This window comes from Acartia tonsa, chromosome 5 (assembly GCF_053477335.1).
Source record: "Acartia tonsa isolate MP-2025a chromosome 5, ASM5347733v1, whole genome shotgun sequence".
Lineage (NCBI taxonomy): Eukaryota > Metazoa > Arthropoda > Copepoda > Calanoida > Acartiidae > Acartia > Acartia tonsa.
This window is the reverse complement of record NC_137264.1, coordinates 27734711-27753357: the sequence shown is the minus strand read 5'-3', so window position 1 is coordinate 27753357 and position 18647 is coordinate 27734711. Positions and strand designations below refer to the sequence as shown.

The window sequence follows — 18647 nt, the reverse complement described above, 5'->3', positions numbered from 1 at the left end:
TCAATGACACATAGAAATATAGTTCAAACTTTTTCCTTTTATCTTTTTAAACATCCCTTTATAATATCCTGGGCTTGGGTAAATTCATATTTAGTATTTCAACAAGTAATGGTAAAAAGATATTATTCTTATGCATTAGTTTCGACGAAGTAGCTTATAGTGCTAATAAAAAATGACGTCATACAATACAAATGACAAATGATAGGCCAGTTTACATTTTACCATTGGTCAATTACAATGTCAAAAATATATTAATATATATAATATAATATGTTGGTCAATTACAATGTCAATGACGTCATTTTTTATTAGGCACTATAAGCTGCTTCATTTCGACTCTTTAGAAGAGACATAATTTATAGCGCAGATTCCTTATAGTTTGAGTGAGATAAACTCCACAGGCTGGACAGATAGCTTTTCCTCGGCAACCAATGCAGAATAAATCTCCGTTATTGCACTAAAAAAATAATTTAATAGTTCGTAGCTATTTATTGCGCCGAAAATATAACGTCATACTGGCCTACCATTAGTCAATTAAAATGTATACTGGCCTACCATTGGTAATTTTTTAAAGGCACTATCAACAGCTTCATAAGTCTTGTCGACTTCTTACCTTTATGAATTTCTGTATATTCATCTATTTGTCTCTAATTCCGTTTTTTTTATCTGTTTGTTCGTCAGCCTGAATGTTTTTCCTGCCTGTTTGACTGTCTTTCTGTATAGTTGGTCTATCTGTCTGAACTTAAAATTTCTATCTATATTTGTGTCTGTCCCTCTGTATATCTATCTGTCTACCTGGCAATCTATCGACCACCCTACCTGATATATCTTATTAGGAGGAACTAACAAAGTATTACAGGAACAACAAGAAATATCGTCTTCGATATCCAAACTTTGGAATGGTCCCTTGTCTTTCACTAAATAAATAAGAATAAACTAATACAAATATGATGACAATTATCCCGAAAGGAAGCAATAACAAGTGTAAGAATACATGAGATGAAAACAAAACTGAAATGTGCATTTATTTTGTGGATTCTAGTTGTATGAAAAATTGCAAAAGCCTAACTTTTCATTTTGACTGGTCTTTTAAGTGAAGTACTGTAAATGACTTTTTTTGTTAAAATGGAGTTATTACTTGAATGTTTTCTAAGTTTTTTAAAACTTGCTTAAAAATCCACAACTAACAGTTAGCGGTTAAGCCGCTAGGATTACAAAAAGTTAGTCATTGATTAAATTCCTGTTCATTCTACAATATGAATGGGCACCGATACATATATGTTCATATCTTAATTATACCTGGTTCAGGATTCAATAGAGTTGATACAAGTAGATAGGAAGATGATAAACTCTTCAGCTCTCTCTCCAATTTATCTATTTCTTCTTGTATCCTATCTTCTTCCTATTAAAAATTAAGATCAATAGATTAAATAAAAAATTGAAAAACTCTACCTAAATCTTTTTTTTACCTGTTGTTGAATGGTTTCTAATCGTTTCTTCTCAAGTCTCTGATCATACTGTAGTTTCTTCATATTTTCTTCATAATTAGACTCTAGGTTTCTAGTTTCCTAAATTAATAAAAATCTATAAAATGTCTAAACTGTCAGCTCCGTGCTAATAGACGACGAATACGTTTAAGGAATAACTTCTATCTATAAAAATATTTCATAACGCTGGCTACAAAAAGTATTTGCAAAAGCAGAACACCATTTATATCCACATTCTGAAATTTTCTGTTCTACAAAAAAGGCAGGGTTAGTCAATCTGTCAATACATATAGCAATTATCGTTAATATGGGCATGTTAGAATTGTTCTACGGATTTGAAACTTTGCATGATGATTCTTGTAAAAGTTAGATAAAATTGAAAACTCGTATCAATTATAAGATCATTAACAGAAAGTCCGTACGTCCATTTTAAACATGCTGATTTTTAACTTGTTTGACATCAATTTTTGTATGTATCCTATTCGTTTGATTTTTGGAAAAATGATTCCAATGACTACAGGTTACAATATTAAAAGTAAAACTTCTCTATAATCTTTTCCTAAAAATTTAAGTATGCCCTTAAAAAGTATTCTATATTTTAGCAATTTGCAACAAATTTATATACTAATACAAGGACCTGACAATATTACTAGGTCAAGATAATAATACCAGGACCTAACTAGGTCAGGGTTTAGGTTAAGAATTTTAAATGCGAATCTGACATAGCGACATTAGATACAACTTTTAACTCCCGTTGATATGAGGTGGTTAGGGTAAAGATTCGAACCCACCACCTCCCAACCAAAAGTGGATGCGCTAAGAGTGTTATGCTTACATGCTATAAATCTAAATTACATCAAGGGTCTATGTGATGCATGTATTGTATAATATACATCTACATCTATATTGCAAAATATATTTCTGCAAATTCAATTATTTTTCCTCTCTCTGGCAGTCCTGCCAGTTTCCAAGTACAGAGAATGAAAATCACTATAATTTTTTAAAAATTGACTGTTCATAAAGCCAGAAATTAATCCTTATATATAAGTAACAGGAAGTCTTTGATTCTGTATGTATTTACGAAAGGATCTCGCTAATCAATATGTTTCTCATTTACAGTGAAGTTTCATAAAAAAAAACTAAAATAAAATAAATGTTTCAGAAAAAAATGTCAAGAACTTTATTTTTTGTCTTATTTAACCACTACACTATTGGACACCTTTAAAGTAAAATTACTTGATATTACTTGATTCTAGATGATTTTTCTAAAAGTAAGTATTTTGAAGTAGACACACAGTTTGCATAGCTAAACTGCAAAAGACTGAAGAGGGTGCTATGTTTTCCAAAATATGTTTTAAAATAAATACTGTAAAGAAAAAGTCTTTTGTTTTACTCTAGTAAATTTATCAAATAATGTGATGATTTAAATCCAAATTCATGGATCTTCTAATGGACACTACTAAACATACACAGATATATTTATGTATAAAATCTAGGTCTAGATTTCTATTTATGTAACTTATTCAAGGTCTCAAAACGATATTTTATTTTTCAGTTTTGTATTTTAATTATAATTGTCCATCTATTACATCAATTTTGTATGATAAGTCAATCTACTGCCATTAAAATGATACCTACCGTAAAAAAGTCCTGGCTTTATTTATTTTTTTGGGGGGAGGGGTATCCACACTTTCAACCTCTTGCAAAATACACTAATATAAGAAAAAATGAAGGCCAATGGCCTTAAACAGATGTTTACACGTTAAAATAGGACTTCTAGACAAAGGCTGTGAACGTTGAAAACAAATGAAGACTCTTCATAGCGATGCGAAGTCAACGGGCGGGTAATATCACCTACCCTCTTGGACGCCCTCACTCCTTAGTTATCAATGGTGGTTGTACCTGGTGCTAGAGTAAACTGAACACCAGCTTGGCTCTTAATTTGCATGTTAACACTTTTCATACGTTGCTATCTATTTAGGTCATTGTAGAAGAGTTTTATAGTACCATGAAAAATGACGTCATAATGGATTACCATTGGTCAATTAAAATGTATACTGGCCTGCTATTGGTAAAGAGGTTTGTCATAGTAATTTACAATCAATAGACTCAATATATATTGTTCTATAAAAGATTTCAATAACTTTTTATTGCTGCGCTACTTAGAGATATAACTATTAATCCATATCTCTCAATCTATATAATTATCAATCTATCTATGTAGCTAACCATTGTGATATTATTTCACACTACAAATATACATAGAGAATTATGTAATTTTGGAATTTATTTCAAATTTTTGAGTTGTTTTGAAGTTAGATGTTAGAGATAAAATAATACACTGTTTATAATCTATTTGCTGCACAGGGTGTACTTTAAAAACTGATAAATTTACCTGTTGTTGCTGACTTTCTTTCATCTTTAATTCTGTTTGTTTTCCTATTTTAATAATAAAAATAATATATATGGAATTTATGGGTAAATAATAATTTAATCAATATCTATTATGATTTATTTAATAAACTTTCCAGTATTGGACTTTTAACAGTTATAAATCTATCTCAACCATAACATTTACATTCCAGTATTGCTTTGAAACCGATTAATATCTGGTGGATTAGAACCAGTTCTTAGCCATACTGCAAAGAATTAGATATAGCATCGTGTATTATATCCAGTTTTCTCCGAATATAACAATGCACGATCCTAACATTAAAACCAGTCTTTGGCATCTCGGGGCTAAAAAGACTAGTTTTAATCTAATATTTGAACATTTTTTTATCCGTGGAAAGCAGTTTATAAATAACTATTCTAGATTTAACTGAATGTTTATGTATGTCGATATCAATATATCATTGTATAACTATTTACCTTCCTATCTACATCTATTGTATTGCCATTAAGAGAGAGAGGGGACAAAGGGCTGTTTATTCAAAGTTTTTTTTATTCGTTGTTTAAACTACTTTGGAGATTTTAGTGAATTTTAATTGGTTGATTCATTAAGCTGAGTGTTCAAAAATTTCAACCAGCAATTCTAACATACAGAAGGATAATTTTCTGTTTAATCATTGGAGATGTACATCAATTTATAGGCCATTGTCTTATCCCTTTAGATCTCTCATTGCTACTAATAGTTTTATCTATTCTATATATTAATCTATCTATCAATATATCTATTTATCTATTGAAATTTCTGCCAATCTATCACCTATCTATTTATCTATCTATTAATGAATGTTTACCTTTAAGAATATTTTCTTTGTCTTTGTTCTCTCCCTCAACCAAACTCTAAAATTACAGAATATTACAATTTTAATATATTTTTCAATTTTAGCAGCGCAACTACACCTTAAGCATATTTTGTTCATCAGTCTTTGTTATCGCCAAAATCTATTTAAAATAACCTGTAAACGTTTCAGAAGAAAAGCTTTTTCTGACTCGCTGCTCTGTGATACGTCTCTAAATATGGACAATTTGGATGATTAATATCAAAAATCAAATTTTTTCGCTATTTGTTACTAAAAAGTTGTATTCTTATTTTAGATTTTCACTAAAAAGTCCTGGCTTTTTATAATTTAAGTAGATAATACTACATTAATTTACTTTATTTTGACCCATTCCTTTTAAATTAAGTTTTTAAAAGAAAAAATAAATAATTTTTTAACCATGGTAGATTCTCTTGGAAGGGTGGAGTTACCCTCATACAAAAAAATATTTATAGACCTTCCCTGAAAGGCGCTGCGCAGTGGTTGGAGAGCGTTACATATAGACATCCTGTTAGTTTTAAGCATATCTATGAATTAAAATGAATTAAGATGTACCTGTCCATATCTAAATCTTCTAAATCATCAGGTATGGTTGCAGATGATGTATTGAACAGATCCAAGGGAACACTCACACCTTCCAGTCCAGGAATAGCCAGTCTGACATCATCAATACAAATATAAGTTTTCATGTCTTTCTTTCTACTTGTAATGCATTTTAATCTCAAAAAGAACGATTTGTGATTGGTCAGAATCCTCAGATTTTTTTCTCTTATTGGCTACAAATTTAAAGCAGTTTTCATACACTTTCTCCTACTGCCTGACATATTTACACATTCCATTTGCTAGAAAAAAATGTTTTTTTTTCAGTATCTAGTTTGCTGTTTTTTGTTGTTGTAAATAAAGCATTGATTCACATTTCCACTCTCTTCATTATATCTTTATATTTCCATTTAGCCTATTATTGGATGATAATGGTCTCCAAGTAAACTTTCTTATATTAGTTCCTATGACCAAGATTACTGTGCTGTTGTTGTTGTGGTCTTGATCTAACATTACCAACATCTATTTTTTTTGTAAGAAGTTAACTGGGAAACAAAATATAAACTTTATTAAGACTTAACAAATTGTTTCGAATATGTTTGTTCTCTTCAGATGTCAAATTTTAAGGATTTTTACAAATAATTTAGAAATTTTCTAACATTTAAAAAACATTTTTATTTTATAATTTTTTCTTTTCTTCTTACCCATAGTCTGATAATTCGAAGATGAATTTTGTCCTTGTAAATTTGATAAAGGATGTTCATTTAATGCCTAAACAGATTTTTTGTGAATTTTTTTCAACATAGCATAGCTTTGAAGTTTATTTTGGTCTTCCTGTGTATTATATTGATTGAGAGAAAAAGTTATCTATCGATGTCTGCCTATCTATCTATCTGTCTGTCTGTTTGACTTCTATCTATTTATCTTTCTCTCTGTATGTATGTCGGTCTGCCTTTCTGTCTATTTGTCTATCTGTTTATCTGTTTATCTGTTTACCTGTTTATCTGTCTCTATGTCACTCTGTCTTCTGTCTGTCTTCTGTCCGTCTTCTGTCCATCTTCTGTCTGTCTTCTGTCTGTTTTATATCTGTCTTCTGTCTGTCTCTTTGTCTGTCTTCTGTCTGTCTTCTGTCTGTCCTCTGTCTATCCTCTGTCTGTTGTCTGTCTGTTTTCTATCTGTCTTCTGTCTGTCTTTTGTCTGTCTTCTGTCTGTCTTCTGTCTGTCTTCTGTCTGTCTTCTGTCTGTCTTCTGTCTGTCTTCTGTCTGTCTTCTGTCTGTCTTCTGTCTGTCTTCTGTCTGTCTTCTGTCTGTCTTCTGTCTATCCTCTGTCTGTTGTCTGTCTGTTTTCTATCTGTCTTCTGTCTGTCTTTTGTCTGTCTTCTGTCTGTCTTCTGTCTGTCTTCTGTCTGTCTTCTGTCTGTCTTCTGTCTGTCTTCTGTCTGTCTTCTTTCTGTCTTCTGTCTGTCTTCTGTCTGTCATCTGTCTGTCTTCTGTCTGTCTGTCTGTCTGTTTGTCTATCTATCTATCTATCAATCTCTGTACCTGTAAAGAGGGAGGTGAAGATCCTCCAGAACTGACTGTTATCCTTCTAGATAGAGTTTGTGTCTCCCTTGACCTCACATCTTAAACAAATACAGTTTAAGTTTGTATTTTTCCAAATAGGAAAGGTAAAAATATTAATATGTATTTTTTGAGTATGGCTTTGAAACCGATTAATATCCGCTTGATTAAAACCGGTTCTAAGCCAAAATGAAAAATCATGTATTGCATCATATTATATCCAGTTTTCTACGAAAATAAAAATGTACAGCAATTATAATGTTAAAAATTTTTTGTTAGCCCGAGGCTTCGACAACTCGGGGTTAACAAAACTAGTTTTAATCTTAAAATTGTATATCTTTATCAAACGATGCGATAAATAACTATTACCTGGCTTTGAATTACCAGAATTGTGTAAATTTGTATGTTCAGAATCAGGAACAGTTGTCAAACCAGGAATTCTAAAACATTTAGAAAATTCATAAAAAAAAGGATAGCTACATTCAGAAAAAAATAAGTAGGATAGATTGAATTCTACTTTGATATTAAAATCCTACTATATACAGTAGTATTTGATTTTTTGTCTGTTTACTTGGAGAAAAATAAGATTTTTTACCCCTCAAATAAAAAAAGCTTGAACGTCCATGATAACTGTTCTTTCTGTCTTATTTAAAACTGCAAACGTAAAAAAAACTTTTCTAATCTTCCAAATTACCTATTCTACAAACATACATACAGGAAGGGATATGTTGAGAAACAAAAGGCTTTAGTAATAAACAAGTAGCAATAAACAAATAGCAGGGCTACTTAGAATGAGTAAATTTTGATTTTTGGCCTAACATACTTTTACTAATATCATACTGAGAGCTAAGATGAATAAAGAAAATTTATAATAGCATTGCTCCAAAAAGTAAGAATACATTTTTAAAAATGCAAAATGGATATATGATAAAATGTTATTGTAAAAGTAAACAAGGATGACAACATCCATAAGTAGCGAAGCACAAAAAATCATCGATGGTAATATGTACAGGTAGATTTAAAAGGTTTTTACTAAAATCAAGAATAGATTTATTGGATAAAATAAACATGAAACCTTGTTTTATTTTGCATGATGACGATGGTCAAAGTAAATTATATTAAAGATGCTCATAGCAATGGGAAAAATTATTTTAATACTGATATCCCATAAAAGTTTGAAAATTGCATCAAAATAAACAAAGATATGGGGAAATATGTAAAACATATAAAAATAGCCAAAAACCTGATAAAAGGGAGTCTGGCCGTCATTGTTGTTTTATTAAAACGACAAAAAATTTAATTTTTAAATCCTTAACTTAAAAAAATTGGAAAATCGGAACATATACACTTAAGATATGGAAAAAAGTGTTAAATGTATAAAAATAGCCTAAAAACCTGCCAAAAAGGCAGTCTGGCCGTCATGGTTATTTTGTTTAAAAGACGGGAAATTTAATTTTGATATCTATAACTGAAAAATTTTGAAAATCAGACTATAAACACTGAAGATATGGAGAAAAATGTTAAATATATAAAAAAACAGCCTAAAACCTGCTAAAAAGGCAGTCTGGCCGTCATGATTGTTTTCTTTAAAAGACGGGAAATTTAATTTTGATATCTATAACTGAAAAAATTTTGAAAATCGGACCATAAACACTGAAGATATGGAGAAAAATGTGAAAAATATAAAAATAGCCTAAAACCTGCTAAAAAGGCAGTCTGGCCTTTATGGTTGTTCCTTTAAACGACGGGAAATTTAATTTTGATATCTGTAACTGAAAAAATTTTGAAAATCGGACCATAAACACTGAAGATATGGAGAAAAATGTGAAAAATATAAAAATAGCCTAAAACCTGCTAAAAATCGGTCCAAACGCCAATGATGTCTTATAGTCAATTGTGCTCCTTAATGATGGGAATGTTGTCAAAAAATTTCAGCATTCTATCTTTTATAGGAGCTGAGTAAATCCCATTTCCCCCATAGCGTTACGGACTGACGGACTGACTGACGGACTGACGGACGGACGGACAAAGTGAATTATAGAGTAGCTTCGCTACTAAAAAATGATAAAGAGGGTAATTCCGTAAAGTTGGGTTGCAGTCATATGCTCTTAAAAAAGTGTTCTTAATTATAACCAAATGTGTATGTATGAAATGATCCATAATTAAGAACAGTTTGACTTAATAAGGGCATTTGACTATAACATAACACCCAACTTTAGAGAATTGTACGACGAAAATGACCCTCTTTTTGGCATAGAATTATATTCTTACAAGTTGATATTATTCTGAAGCAAAGGTAAAAAATAAAATTTTAGAGTAGCATCGCTAGTAAAAAGAAGGAAATAAATGAAAGGTAAAATAAGGCACTTAAGTGGTAATGTAAAAGTAAGGAAGAAATAATACATTTTTGACTTAAAAACATATTCTAGTATTGTACAGAGAAAGACAAAATCTTTCTTAAAAACAATTTATGGTACAAAGCAAAAAAAGGATAATTTTTGTTTATTTTTATTTAAGTGAATCAAATTGCATTTTTAAAAATGGTGCAACGACTATATAGATACAAGTCTGTCTGTATATTTAAGTATATGAAAATGACAGCATATGCCTTGTTTATTGGCATAATCAAAAAAGTCCTTATCAGTGATTTATTTATCTATCTTAGAACACAATTCACAAAAAATCGGTACTATTCTTATTCCATAATGTTTGATTTTCTTGTTTTACTTTATACTTTTTTTACTCTGTATGTTACAGATAAAGTACTTAAAGTAATGTCTTATTTTCTTCTTCCCAAAACAATTCTTGAATAATATACATAAATAATTTTTTTGAGCCGTAGCTACATATAATCATTATTCTTAGTCACTTTGTTATTAATTGTAGTTTCAAAATTATTATGTTTGATAGCTGGGGAGCAAGATTAATATTAACTTTGTTTATTGAAATGCATATTCTTCAGGTCTTGCATTATGCAGAGATAGCATTAGGAATTTGACTAATTTCAGGTAGCTTTTTACATTAAATAAATACGTCCTTCTTGTCTGAATAATTTTTGTTAATTAAGTTTAAGTAATTCTATTTCATTTAAACGACGGACGGACAGGCACGCTCTATACTCAATAAAAACTCTCTTTCTTAAAAATTACCTTATATTAGATCTGTCAGATTTTGGTATGGGTCTGCTTGATTTAGAAAATTCTTCATATATGGTAGCATCAGATTTGGCAGCTTTCAATTTACTCCTAAATATCTTTATTAAAAAAGCAGTGGCTTAAGCTCTTAATAATGCCTATAAAAAAGAACATAATACAATACAAATAACAAATGATGGGCCAATGCACAGACTAAACTATAGGCACTATGAAAAGCTTCGCAATGGTGAGTTCACTAAAATTCATTTTCTTATAATTCATCATGTATGTAAATTAAATTAAATATCTATACCTAAAACATATTCAATATATCTTATTAGCAATCCTTCTATATTTATTTTTTATCAAAAAATAAAAGCTTTGAAGAAAAAATAAGATTTTGGTTGTTCACCTTTCCTATTTTGTTTGTTTAAACAAACTTTTGCTGGCAAACTACAAACAGATCAACCTACCATCCAGTAAAGAATTGTTTTTTTTTCCATCTTGTACTGTAGTAAATATAAAATAAACAAGGACATTATTTTTTAAGTAGCGGAGCTACAAATCATTACCATACACTTATGAAGCGTTACCTTGATCTTTTGAATGCTTTGGGTTGATCATTAACATTGCCATAGATGACCCAATTCATCATAGAGCTCTCATCTTCATCTAAACAAAAAAAAATATTTTCATAGAGACAGAAAAAATGATAGAGAAAAAAGTAAGGAAAAATTCAACAAAACCTCTCAAAGTAAAACACATTTGGGATATTTAAGTATGAATCTTACCAGAATCATCAGTAAGTGTGTCAGAGGTATTATCGGAATCATTAGTAAGTGTATCAGAGGTATTATCGGAATCATAAGTAAGTGTATCAGAGGTATCGGAATCATAAGTAAGTGTATCAACGGTATCGGAATCATAAGTAAGTGTATCAGAGGTATTATCGGAATCATAAGTAAGTGTATCAGAGGTATCGGAATCATAAGTAAGTGTATCAACGGTATCGGAATCATAAGTAAGTGTATCAGAGGTATTATCGGAATCATAAGTAAGTGTATCAGAGGTATCGGAATCATAAGTAAGTGTATCAGAGGTATCGGAATCATAAGTAAGTGTATCAGAGGTATCGGAAGTAACAGTGCTAGCTGAATCTTACCAGAATCATCAGTAAGTGTATTAGAGGTATTAGAAGTAACTGTGCTGGCTGAATCTTACCAGAACCATCAGTAAGTGTATCAGAGGTATCGGAAGTAACAGTGCTAGCTGAATCTTACCAGAATCATCAGTAAGTGTATCAGAGGTATCAGAAGTAACAGTGCTAGCTGAATCTTACCAGAATCATAAGTAAGTGTATCAAGGGTATCAGAAGTAACTGTGCTGGCTGAATCTTACCAGAATCATCAGTAAGTGTATCAGAGGTATCAGAAGTAACTGTGCTGGCTGAATCACTCTTCTGTGGCTTATGCTCCTAAACATTTACTTATTGGTATAAACTTGGTTTTAGGTTAAAATGGAAAGAATGTTGGCACAATATAGTAAAAGGACAAAAAACTTATTGTTTAGATAATGATTAAAAATTCCAATTAATTTTTAGAAGATCTAATTTGCTTCAAACAATTCCACCAGTCAAATATAGCACATCGCGTTGTTTTTTTTTATTTTATACAATTAAATGCTATGCTTAAAACTCTTAGATTTTTCTCATTACGGACGTACTATACAAACAGACAAACATAGATATAGAGTATATTAGCTACAAAGAGAATTTTAACCTGAATAACGTTGACACATTCAAAGTTATGAAACCTATCAGCATAATACTCAGGTGTGTACCCTTCTTTATCCTTAACATATGTAATCAAAGATTTATTTATTTCTGCTGAATATAAAGGGCACCACGAGGGGAAAAAATTATAATAAGATCTATTTTAATGTGTAAATCTAATATTTAAAAGTTGCATTGGTGAACAAATTTTATTCTATTTACTACATTACCAAAAAATATAAATTCAAAATAAATTAGTTTGATCTGTCGCCGTTTTAGAAGCTTTTTGTCAAACAAGGATGAAAACATCCATAAGTAGCGAAGCACTAAAAATCTTGGATGGGAATACGTACAAGTAGATTTAAAATATATTTATTAAAATCAAGAACAGATTTATTGACGATGGTCAAAGTAAAATGCAAAAAAGATGCTTATAACAATTGGACAAATTATTTTGATACTGTTATCCCAAAAATTTTTGAAAATTGGACTAAAAACAACAAAGATATGAGGAAATATGTAAAACGTACAAAAATAGCCAAAAACCTGATAAAGAGCAGTCTGACCGTCATGGTTGTTTTCTTTAAACGACGGGAAATTTAATTTTGATATCTATAACTGAAAAAATTTTGGAAATCGTACCATAAGCACTGAAGATATGGAGAAAAATAGGAAAAATATAAAACTAGCCTAAAACCTGCTAAAAAAGCAGTCTGGTCTTCATGGTTGTTTTGTTTAATCGACAGGAAATTTAATTTTGATATCTATAACTGAAAAAATTTTAAAAATCGGACTATAAACACTGAAGATATGGAGAAAAATGTGAACAATATAAAAAAGGCCTAAAACCTGCTAAAAAGCGGTCCTACCGCCATTGATGTTTTAGAGTCAATTGTGCTCCTTAATGATGGTAATGTTGTCAAAAAATTTCAGCATCTTTTATAGGAGCTGAGTAAATCTTATTTCCCCCATAGCGTTACGGACGGACTGACGAACAAAGTGAATTATAGAGTAGCTTCGCTACTAAAAATATTGCGGCTCTTATACTGTGGGTTTTCCCAACTTCACCTTCTGAGTTTTTATTTATTTGAAATAAACTTACCCTTATGATAGGATTAGCACCATGAGCAAGCAACATTCTCAAAACATCTATATGTCCTAGATTAAATTTGAATTTCATAACAAAAATTATATTTGTGTTCTAAAAACAACCTCAACAATGATATATTAATTTAATAATAGATAAGATAGTTTAGTAGTAATATGTCTTTTTTTAATATGTAGAAAATATCCAACGCCCAGGAGAATTAGCAGAAGGGACGTACAAAACTTAACATAAAATGCACAGAAAAAACATAAGGTTTGGTGATTTTTTTTCTTCAAAAAATCTAACACCAAAACTATACATGTAATTGTACATGCTATCACCGACTAAAATATGCGTGTTGGAAAGTTTTTTTCTTTCTTATTTCTGAGCGTCGATTCTTACAAATGTTGTCATGTTAGATTTTTTTCTAAAACCTTCAATAGCAGCCAGGTGAAGGGCAGTCCAACCATCATTTTTGTTCTTCTGATTAGTTCGAGCCCCGGCATCCAGCAATACTTTACATACACCCCTGAAAATTAATTCCTGGATTAATTTTTTGAAAACATTTACATCAAATATACCTATTGTTTATAAATATTATTCTGTTTCTTAAAAATAGTTGTCTTTCTGACTATCTTATTTTAAATAAAAAAAGTAAAATATATTCCTATTAAACTTAAAAGAAAAAAATTACACAAACATTGTCTTAAAAATGTTTTCATGCTTTAAAGGTTCTATGATAACTCTGTCTGTACCTGTCCTTCTGAGATGATCCAGCAAATAAAAAAAATATACCTAAAACCTTTCTCTGCTGCCAGATGGATGGCATAGTTTCCATTTTTATCTGGGGCGTTTACATCTGCTCCTTTCTCTAACCAACTAAAATATACATCGTACAAATTTAAAAAAAACAAAACATAGATAAGTTAAAATTTACTAATCTATTTGACAAATATACTATTGTCAGTGATTTATTTACAATTATTTAATAAATTAAAAAATATTGACCTATATTAAAATTAACTTTTAACAAACTTATTATCTTATTGTAATTAACTGTTATTTTTTCATGAAAGTTAACTAGAATGTATAAGAACTATATTTGAAAGCGAAGCTATTCTATAATTAGGGACTGTCCATACGTCCGTCCGTCCGAGACGGATAGCTTTTTTCGCTAATTTAGGCATGTTAAAATTGTCCTATCGATTTCAAACTTGGCATGGTGATTCCTGTAGTAGTTGTCCTGTACGATTTAGAAAGCGTAGCAACTCTATTATCATTACCAGAATGTCCGTACGTCCATTTTAAATATGTTGATTTTTTTTATTTTACAACAAATTTTTATGTGATCTAATTATCCGATTGATCTGATTTTTGGTATACTGATTCCTGGGACAACAAAATACAATATTGTAAGAGAAGCAACTCTATAATCCAGTCCTAAAATGTAAGTATGTCCATAAACATTATCCTGTATGTATCAAGCTGTTTTTCAACAAATTTACTTACAATTTTGCTTCGACTCCTATACATTTATTTTCTGATTATTTAGTTCTGACAGTATACAAGTGTTAATGTCCGTTTGTTCTATCGTTTCAGTGCTTCGTTTTTATGTATGTTGTCATCCTTGTTTCAACTTAACTTATTGACAATTAGATTAGAACGATTTATTGCACATACGTACTAAATAGACTATAGCGTAGCTTCTCTAAAAATGTATTGATTTTTCTATACCTTTTAACAGCCCTTACTTTTCCTTCGCATACATCGATGAAAAAATCCGTCATTTTAACTAAAGAGAATCACCCTTGTTTATTGACAGATTAACAATTAATATATTCTATAATAATTAACAAATTTTATAAAAAAAAATATACTTATAAGTTTATTGACAATACCAGATAGAATCTTTTTTTACATATGCCAATAACACCTTTTATAACAAAGATTAACAATAATTTTGTTTGGTCCGTCCTTCCTCACGTATTTTACGGATATTACTTATCGTTAATTTAAGCAAGTTAGTGATCTTTTAATTCTTGCATGGAGATTCCTATAACCTAGAGCTACAGTTTGAAGCGTATGAACTCTATTATAATTACTAAAAAGTACACAGGTCCATTTAAAACATCTTTATTTTAAAACTTTTGGATAACAAAGTTTTCTATGATATAATTATTCATTCTTCTGATTTTTGGAATAATGATTTCTTGGAGGATTAGGCCCTATGTTATAAGCAAAGCATCTCTATAACCAAGTCTCAAGTCCCTTCGTGTATTTTTCAAGTATTTTTTGGGATATACATATATACATTTGATTTTTGTTTAGACTTCGAATATATTAAATATTATGCGTTTTTTTTTCTCAATTTTAGTTTTTATCTGATTTGTAAAGTTTTGCTTTTTGCTTATATGGATGCTCGCTCATCTCTGTATATCACTTTCGTGTTCTGTTTTGTTACTTAAGGACATAATTTATCTTGTTTAGATGTGTTGTTCTTAAAATTTTCTAAATAATAATTCACTTAAAACAAAAATGATTTAAAATATTAATAGACAAATATGGTGGAACCAAACTGGTTTTGATATTATAATCTTTCATTAATTATCCACGGAGAGCTGTCCATAATACGATGCGATAAATAACTATTATAACTTTCAATTACATTTTACTAAACTAAGGAAAGATTTGACCTCTTATTTAGAACGCGCCGGTCGTAAACATTACACACACATACATACACAGTATAAGTTGACCCGTTCTATTAGCTTTCCTTCCGGGAGAGGGTCACAACAAATATAAACACAGAAATAAACAAGAATAATTATCATTCATTGATAGTGCATATCTTTAAAAAATAATTATTTTGTACGAAAACAAGCAGTTTTATGTACTTGAAAGCATTCTTAAAAACAATACACAAGAAGGATGAAAACACCCTTAAAAGTGATTCTGAAAATTTACAAACTAATAATAAATGTACTAACATTTGGATCAAAACAACCGAATTTAAAGGTTCTCTTACAATCATATAAAAGACTTAACTTTACCTAAGGTTTTTACATATGTAGATGATTATGAATGGGGGACCAAATTTGAAATTCAGTCAACTGTCAGCCTCGCGGCTTATTTAGCCACCAAAGCCAAATGTTAGCCATGCACCTTACTAGGCAACTAAAAAACCGCGCGTCTTACTTAGCTACCCAATCAGCCTCACCTAAGCCGCAGCTACTCTCAGCTAAACAATTTATAGATGCTGCAACCGCAATAAATAAACAGATTTAAGAAAAATAGGCTTTGAGGAAGGATACTCTAATCCGCTACACTCAGCCTAAGCCACCCTCAGCTACAGCCACCTAATTTGAATTGATTCTCCAAGTACAAGCAATACTAAGCCACCCTTAGCTGTAACTACCTCAAGCTACTCTCTACCATAGCCTTCGTTAGCTATGGCTAAATCCACGCAATTTAAGACACGGATATTAAATTGATTTAAATTAAGAAACCCGGGTTTTAAAAATTATAATATTTCAAAGCAGAAACAAACTAAAATCATAATTTTAAAAATCAAATGCTTTGTTAAAATCAAAGTACCCTTAATGATTCAATAATATCAATTGTTCATTTACAATAACACAAAATCAAATTAGTAGGTCTTTGGTTTTCTTTAATTAAATGAAGGTTGCGCAGATGCTCTAGAATTATGGGATTTATTAATAATTCAATAATTCATGTTAAAATAATATAGATATAGTATGTATTGATAAATATCTAATATTTCTGAATTATTGAGAAAAATTTCTTTCTTTTCTGTATTAAATTAATGTACTTATGTTCATCTAAACTATTGTTAGGCTTGTTATTGTTGCGCTACTTATATACATAATTGTCCTTGTTTTATAGCCATTATTATAATACCTCCTTTCTCCTCTTATTTAATTAGAAGAGGGATAGAAGAAAGGAGAAAGGGAATATAAAAAAGGGAAGGATAATAAATGCGGGTAAAATCAATAATTGTCTGTAAATTTTGTTTTGTTGTGTGTGTACACTGGAACGTGGCTTTCTACACACACACACACAAACACACACACAAACACAAAAATAATCTTATTACTAAATTAGTTCTTATTATTGTTTTGAGTGTATTTAGACGCCGGTTTTGTGAATTTTGTGTTTCTTTATTTTATAAATGTTCTTAACTTGTCTATTTTAAAATTTAAGTCATTTTAGTTGTTTGTATGAATGTACTTTAAACATTAAGACTTAACATTATAATTCAGAGCCAATCGTTTGAATGTTGCTTTTTATATTTTTTTGATATTGTTTAATTTGTAAAAAAAAAATTATGTTGAATATGTAAATATTCTTATTAATTAAAAAAATATAAAAAATGATGAGAATCCTTAAATTAAATAATTAAACAGAAATTAATGAAATTTCCAGATCTTAAAGATAAAATATTTTTCTGACTTTAACAAAGCCTTCAAAATATTTGATAGTATATTAAAAGCGAAGCTTTTCTATAATTAGGGTCGGTCCGTCCGAACGTCCGTCCGTCCGTCCGTCACGGATAGCTTTTTTCGTTAATTTAGACATGTTAGAATTGTCCTATCGATTTCAAATTTTGCATGGTGATTCCTATAATAGTTAGGTACGAGTTAGTAAGCGTAGCAACTCTATAATCACTACCAAAATGTCCGTACGTCCATTTTAAACATGTTGATTTTTTACTTTTTTAAATAGCTTTTTTCGTTAATTTAGGCATGTTAGAATTGTCCTATCGATTTCAAATTTTGCATGGTGATTTCTATAATAGTTAGGTACGAGTTAGAAAGCGTAGCAACTCTATAATCATTACCAGAATGTCCGTACGTCCATTTTAAACATGTTGATTTTTTTTACATTTTTAACAACAAATTTGTATGTGACCTAATTATCCGATTGGTCTGATTTTTGGTATACTGATTCCTGGGACAACAAAGTACAATATTATAAGCGAAGCAACTCTATAATCAAGTCCTAAAAATGTAAGTATGTCCATAATCATTATCCTGTATCAAGCAGTTTTTCAACAAATTTACTTACAATTTTGCTTTGACTCTTATACATTCGCATTCTGATTATTCAGTTCTGACATTAAACAAGCGTTAATGTCCGTTTGTCCTACCGTTTCAGAGCTTCGCTTTTATGGATGTTGTCATCCTTGTTATACAATACATACTACATAGTTAGTCCAGCAAATGGCATAATTCAGGTCCATATTTGCAAGTTTCCAGCAAATTCAAACCGCAACTTCCGCTAAAAAAAGATTTGTATAATAAATTAATTTTTATAATCGCATTAAATGATTTCATCCAATAATTGAAGGTTGAAATAATTGATGTCCTGTAAACAAAGATTGCTTAAAAAGGAATGAAATAGCATTGGGCACTTAAATTGTTTTCTTTAGTGTTCTTTGTACTTTATTTCATCTGTAAAAAAAATAATCTTAGTAAAGATTTATATAGCCCCCGGCATTGTTTTAGACTTTTCAATTTCTTAATTATCTTAAATGTCTTGGGGTCGGTTTTCTACTTTTTTTCATGTCCCTCCTTCCCTCAATACGAAGCCAAGAGTTAATTTTCTATATAGCTTTCATTGACATTTACACATACACACAATTGTATTATATAATCTCATGTTTTATTTAATCTTAAATAGATAAGGTTGAAACGAAAATTGCCTTTTAAAAATTTTATTGACTGATCTGAAAAAAGGCTAGCAGGTAAAGTGAATTATATTTATGAAACCTTAAACTATTTC

The 18647-nt window shown here is 30.0% G+C and overlaps 1 protein-coding gene across 1 annotated transcript; it reads right to left on the bottom strand.

The window, feature by feature from the left end:
* Positions 1–340: 340 nt before the first annotated feature.
* LOC145320080 (uncharacterized) lies at positions 341–14687 on the bottom strand. Its single transcript, XM_080162522.1, has 20 exons — positions 14580–14687; positions 13641–13724; positions 13280–13374; positions 12861–12916; positions 11766–11837; positions 11386–11461; positions 10581–10659; positions 10003–10098; positions 7223–7293; positions 6836–6915; positions 5998–6064; positions 5760–5815; positions 5309–5412; positions 4892–4946; positions 4730–4775; positions 3883–3926; positions 1470–1568; positions 1300–1402; positions 820–917; positions 341–457 (listed from the first exon to the last, which is right to left on the bottom strand). Exons 1-20 carry the CDS (start codon positions 14630–14632, stop codon positions 341–343), a joined length of 1551 nt encoding a protein of 516 aa, XP_080018648.1. The 5' UTR covers positions 14633–14687.
* Between the last annotated feature and the right edge of the window lie 3960 nt (positions 14688–18647).